Source organism: Alligator sinensis, unplaced genomic scaffold (assembly GCF_000455745.1).
Source record: "Alligator sinensis unplaced genomic scaffold, ASM45574v1 scaffold78_1, whole genome shotgun sequence".
Classification (NCBI taxonomy): domain Eukaryota; kingdom Metazoa; phylum Chordata; order Crocodylia; family Alligatoridae; genus Alligator; species Alligator sinensis.
In genome coordinates, this window is record NW_005842171.1 from 1917589 (window position 1) to 1923905 (window position 6317).

General features: G+C 40.9%; 2 protein-coding genes across 11 annotated transcripts in view; one reads left to right on the forward strand and one right to left on the reverse strand.

Annotated features, from left to right (window-relative positions):
* CENPP (centromere protein P) overlaps positions 1 to 6317 on the reverse strand; it is a 320121-nt gene that overhangs the window by 175762 nt on the left and 138042 nt on the right. The window lies entirely within an intron of this gene.
* The window catches only part of ASPN (asporin), a 62623-nt gene that overhangs the window by 50625 nt on the left and 5681 nt on the right, over positions 1 to 6317 (forward strand). For both annotated transcript variants that reach the window (XM_006025881.3, XM_006025880.3), the window contains exon 7: positions 3289 to 3427. In XM_006025881.3, the coding sequence (XP_006025943.1) occupies positions 3289 to 3427 (139 nt within the window). The remainder of the gene's footprint in view (positions 1 to 3288; positions 3428 to 6317) is intronic.

The window sequence follows — 6317 nt, forward strand, 5'->3', positions numbered from 1 at the left end:
CCCTCTTCCCTGCCTATGCAGGGGGTCGGACTCGATGATCTATTGAGGTCCCTTCCGACCCTAACATCTATGAATCTATGAAATATGGACACCCAGATCTGTTTATTGCATTCACTGCAAATCCAAAATGGCCTGCTATTCAAGAAAATTTGTTTCCTGGACAAAATCCCTCAGACAGACCAGACTTAATGGCAAGAGTATTCAAAATTAAGTTGGCATCTTTACTGGATGATGTCATAAAACATAAACTACTTGGTCCAGTAATTGCCCATGTGTACACAATTGAGTTTCAAAAAACAGGACTCCCGCATGTGCACATGCTATTTATATTGGAAAACAAACTTGTCACACAAGCAGCCGTTGATTGTATAGTTAGTGCCAAAATTCCTGATCCAGATACAGACCCAGTTTTATATGACATAGTGAAAAAATACATGATACATGGACCATGTGGTACTTTAAACAATAATTCACCATGCATGAGTGAGAGAAAGTGTACCAAAGATTTTACAAGCAATTTCAACAAGAAACAATAGCCAATGTCAATGGATATCCTTTATATAAAAGAAGCCAAACATGTAGAATCCAAGTAGGCAAACACACAGTAGACAGACGTTATGTTGTTCCATACAATAAATACATTTTGTTAAAATACAACGCTCATATCAAAGCTGAAGTATGCACATCAATAAAGTCCATCAAATATATCTTTAAATACATTTAACAAAAGGTATGACTTTAATGCACCAATATTAAAATAGTAAATAATCAATGACTACAACATGATGAGATAGCTAATAACCTTAATGCAAGGTATGTGACACTACCAGAGGCTATGTGGAGATTGCTGGAAAGTCATATGCATGATAGATCTCATGGAATCATTAGATTAGCAGTTCATTTGCCATTCCAACAATCAGTATATTTTCAACCTGGACATGAATGTGAGGCCATCGACACAGAGACATTTCAAAAACAACTTTAAACACTCGGTTTTCATTATATCACAATTGCCCCAAAGTGCAACAGTATTTAAACTGCGAAATTCCATACCATTATGTATTTCAAAAAGGCGTTTGGCAAAAAAGACAAAGAGGTGGAGACAGCATTCTCCCTAGGATGTATTCAGTGAGTCCAACTGATATAGTAAGATTCTGTTTAAGAGTGCTATTAGCGCATGTCCATAGAGCAACCAATTTTGAAAAATTATGTACCATTAACAATGTCCTCTGCAATACATTTCAAGAAGCAGCAAGATGACAAAATTTGCTGGCCAGTGATGAAGACTGGAGCTGCTGTCTGGAGGAAGCATGTGGAATTCAAATGCCCAGACAGCTGACACGCATGTTTGCATTCATTTGCATATTTTGCAAGCCATCGAATCCATTTCAGCTATGGGAACAATTTAAGGATGCCATGACAGAGGGCCATAGGAGACATCATGATGATGACACGGCAGTACAAAAGGCATTGCTGGATATACAAGAATTATTGATGGTTCATGGACTGAATTGTACTTCTTTTGGTCTCCCTGACCCAGGGGTGATTGTAGAACAAAATAATGACACCCTTTACGACATCACCGAAGAATATGCAGAAGGCAAAACAACAAATTAGAAACCTCAATGCACAACAGAAACATGCCTTCGATCAAATTGTTACCGATATAAATGGAGACAGTGCAAATAGCTGCTCTTATTTGGATGGGCCTGGAGGATCTGGGAAAACGTATTTATATAACATCTTAATGTGTTACATTAGAGGAACTGAACAAATTGTTCTCCCTTTTGCAACAATGGGAATAGCTGGTCTTCATTTAAAATGAGGAAGAATACACAGTGGCTTCAAATTACCTATCCCAATACTTGAAACATCTACTTCACATATGAGCTTACGTTCACCTGAAGCTGCCAGACTGAAAAAGGCCACATTCATTATAATTCATGAAGCCACTATGATGCACACTCATGCACTTAGATGCACTGATTTTTGTTGTTGAAATAGATTATGCAAAATGATACGCCCTTTGGAGGAAAAATGCTTTTGTTAGGTGGAGACTTCAGACAAACATTACCAGTCATAGTAAGATCTACAAGAATGGAGACGACTGAGGCACGCATAAAAAGTAATCATCTGTGGTCACATTTCACCAAAATCAAATTTCCACAAAACCTGTGAACTGAAAGACAACATCGATTCAATTAATGGACTCTCAAAATTGGTGAAGGAACTGTGTCAAATGATTATAGGTTGCCACCAGATCTAATTGAAATACCAGAGACCTTTACTGAAATGGACTCCATTGTCACAGCAGTTTATGGGATGCAAAGAAAATTATCATAACTCCTAAAAATAAACACACCGTGGAACTGAATACTGAAATTATAACTGCTGCCTGATGAAATCAAAAAATATTACAGCACAGATTCTACGATCATAGATGATTCCAAAAATCAAACGATTTATCCCATTGAATTTTTAAATACACAAACACCATCAGGACTGCCACCACACAAAGTGCAATTGAAAATTGGTGCTGTTGTTATGTTAATCAGAAATATGAATCCAAAAATTGGGACTGTGCAATGGAACTCAACTAGTAATAAGAGAATTACACTAAAATTTCCTAGATGCTGAAATAATTACAGGTACTAATATAGAAGTGTGTCTCATCATTCCTCAAATTGATTTGCCTCCATCAGACATACAACTACCTTTCATTCTGAAAAGGAGACAATTTCCCATAATAACAGTGTTTGCAATAACAATTAATAAACCGCAAGGATAAACTTTTGACTCTGTTGGACTCTACTTACCAAAACCAGTGTTTTTCCATGGACATTTGTATGTGGCCCTAATGAGAACCAGGAATGGAAACAACTTAAGAATATACATTTCACCGGTGGCAAACAAACAAGGAAATCTAAACAGCGATGAGAAAATATTCACCAAAAACATAGTCTTTAAGGAGATATCTGATGATAATTGATTCCTGCCAAACCATCTGAATGGTTAACCAAATTGTAAACAACCCAAAGGAAGATCGGGTAACCAACCCCAGTGGCATATCGAGTCACAGAACAAGGAAGCAATTCGTATCTTTAAGTGTTCAACCTACTTTATTTAAGTTTTACACATATTAACTTTATTTATAATACATATAAAAAGTCAAATCTGCCTGTTTGTTTTTGTTATTTGAAATTCATTCATCATTCATGACGGGCATTTTGCTAGTGCTAATATAAATATCCATGCATGAGGAGGTAAGCTTTCTTGTGTTCTTTCTAGATTGGGTCTGGGCAACAATAAAATTAAAGATGTGGAAAATGGAAGTCTTGCTAATATTCCAAGTTTGCGAGAAATACATCTTGAAAGAAATAAGCTGAAGAAAGTTCCTCCTGGATTGCCTTATCTAAAATATCTGCAGGTAGTATACTATCCCTGTTTTTGTTTGTTCATTTTTTTCCTTTATTTTGTTTAGCTGTGTGGTTAGAGCAAGGGGTCCCAAACTGTGGTACACATATCCCTGGGGATACACAAGACATATCGCGGGCGGGTGGGATGTGTACCCCTTGGGGGTACACAAGACATCGGGGGGTAGTACATAGGAGAAATTGTGTAATGGCAGATTTAATTTTCATTATAATAATTGGCATTACAGGAGATCCATTAATCTCTCCAAATCGGAGGCTTCCAATTCGATTCGATTTGGAGAGATTTGACAATTTGGCCATAGACACAGATTTATATATTTTTTTCTACATATCTCAAGGTACCACGTGGGTGATGAATGCTGAGATGGTGAGGCAGATGGAGCCTGTGGGATGCTCCATCCACCCCACCATCTCAGTGTTCACAAGCCGCACGTGGTACCTCGAGGTATGTAGAAAAAAACATATAAAGCTGTGTCTATGGCCAAATCACTGATTCTCCGAATCAGAATCGAATCTTCAGATTTGGATTCAGCCAAATCGAATTGGGACAGTGATCCGAATCAGCAAACTGAATCACTGTCCCCTGAATCTGGCCAAATCCAAATCTAATATGGCCCGCTTTGCACACCCTTACTATATATAATCTAGTATTGTATAATGGGGTAGAAAAAGTCGATACAATAAACAGAATAATGTAACTTTAAAATCTAATCTTTCTAAACTGCTATAACCATGACTTTATTCTACCGCAAGGTCAATCAACGAAGCGTTCCAACACTACAGAATATTTTTGCTAGCCTTAATGGGTAGCTTGATATTATCCTGTAAAATTAGCATTGGCATCATGGATTATCATTTTTTTTTTAACCATTCCAAAAAAGTATCCCTTAATCCACTGTTCTTTTTAATTTAGTGTGTAACGGTCACATGTTAAACTTAACCCATACTTGATAGAAATGTGAACATTGGAAAAAATCAGAAAAGAGCCAAAAGTGCACAACCAAAATTGTTAGTGTAGTATACTGAATCATATGGTGAAAAACATGCAGTTTTATAGAAAGAGACATGTTATACATGAGATAAATCCCTGTACTATTAAACCACTGTTACGTCATGAACAGATCTGTAGCACTACAAGTGCTACATGCAATTCTTAGACCTTGGGGTAGAAACAGACATTGCCAAACTGATGCAGATCAACTGTGGCAGGACTCATCCTGCTACAGCCGATCTGCTTTATTGGGTAAAACATATGTTGCCCCTGGAAATCCTTCTGGGTAAAGCGCAGGTGATTGCAGGTTCTGGCAAGAAGAAGCGAGAAGGCACAGCAGCTGGGGAATTTCTAAAGCCCTGTGCTTCCAAGCTGGGACCCATCCTGGTCCTGTGACAAGCCATGCTTTATATATGGGTCAGTAAGGAAGGTGAGGAATCCCTTAGCAAGGAGAACACATAACCCTTTATCCTGCACTGGGTACTTGGGATGTCCCTTTAAGCCTGGAAAGCCCAGGGTTCGCCCGTTACGGAGATGTAGCCTCCGAGATGTCTCAGGCACCTCTGTAAGCAGGGGAAGGCTAGGGTTCCTTTCTTAAAGAGACATACTGGGGAGATCCCAGGGGCATGTCTCTTTACGCAGCGAAAGCCTAGGGTTCCCTGCTCATGGTGATGCACATCTGGTAGGCCAGTGAGCTGGGGAATTCCCAGCACTCCCTGGTTTCATGCTGGGACCCACACTGGGCCCTGTGCCAACTTGCACCTCACACAGATGCATGTGTCCCAATGCAGAGCAGCATGGGAGCAAGGAAATTCCTGGCTTCCCATGCCTCAACACTAGGACCTATGTGATCCCATGCCTCCACACTAGGACCCATACCAACCCATGTTTCACATAGAGTTATTGATAACAGGGATCACAGCATGGAGGCACAGGAAATCGGGGATTCCCCAGGACTCACACTGACCTGACCCTCTGCATGAAGCATGGGCCAGTGCAGGACCTGACATGGGTCCCAGTGTGGAGGCATACAGCACTAGCAATTCCCCAGCTCTTGCATCTCCCAGGGTACATCTCCATAAGCAGGGAACTGCTGGCTTTCCCTGCTTAGAGAGAGAACCCAGGGGCCTGATGCAGAATAAGGGGTAACATAAGCTTTCCCTGCTCATCAAGATATGCCCTGAGATTCCCTGGGGTGTCTCTCTGGTGCTCCAGGGACTTGAGCGGCCTGATCTTTCCCAAGAATTCCCAGGGTATGCAGCATCAGGTCCCTCAAGTCTCCAGAGCACCCGTCCATTGTGGTTGGAGACAGCAGGCAGCTCCATCTGCCCACGCTCTCCCACCATAAAACAGACATCCATTGCAAGAAAGCAGCATAATCTACTATCACCTTTGTCATGGCCACAAATTTGGAGCTTGTGGTGCAAAAAAGGGTATGGACATGTGTTTGTTTGGCTTTTGTGCTGCCAAAATTTTTTTATGGTGGCATAAAGGCAAGGAAAGGCAACATCTGTTCCAACCTTTAACATGTTATTTTTGTAGTGCTACAAAGTTCATTCCTTACAAAAAAATAGAGTGCTAAGGATGGATAGATGAGGTTCTTTGGGTCATTCACAGCCTCCTGGCTGGAGCACAACAGTGTTGCCAGAAAGGCATGCTTCTCCAGCTAGGAGACCAATCGGGGGCTGGCCCTTTAGCTCCTCTGTTCTCAAGGGAGCCTGTCTACAAGTGAAATAGCCTCAGCTTTTGCTGCCATGGTGGCAGCTGGTCCAGACTGGAAACCACTGGCTGTTGCAGGTGGCCTCCAGTCTCAGGCTGCCTGCAAGTCACTGCTGCCACAGCAGTCCTGTCCCTACTGCCACCCAGTGGCAAAACAAAAAAAGCTGAGACCT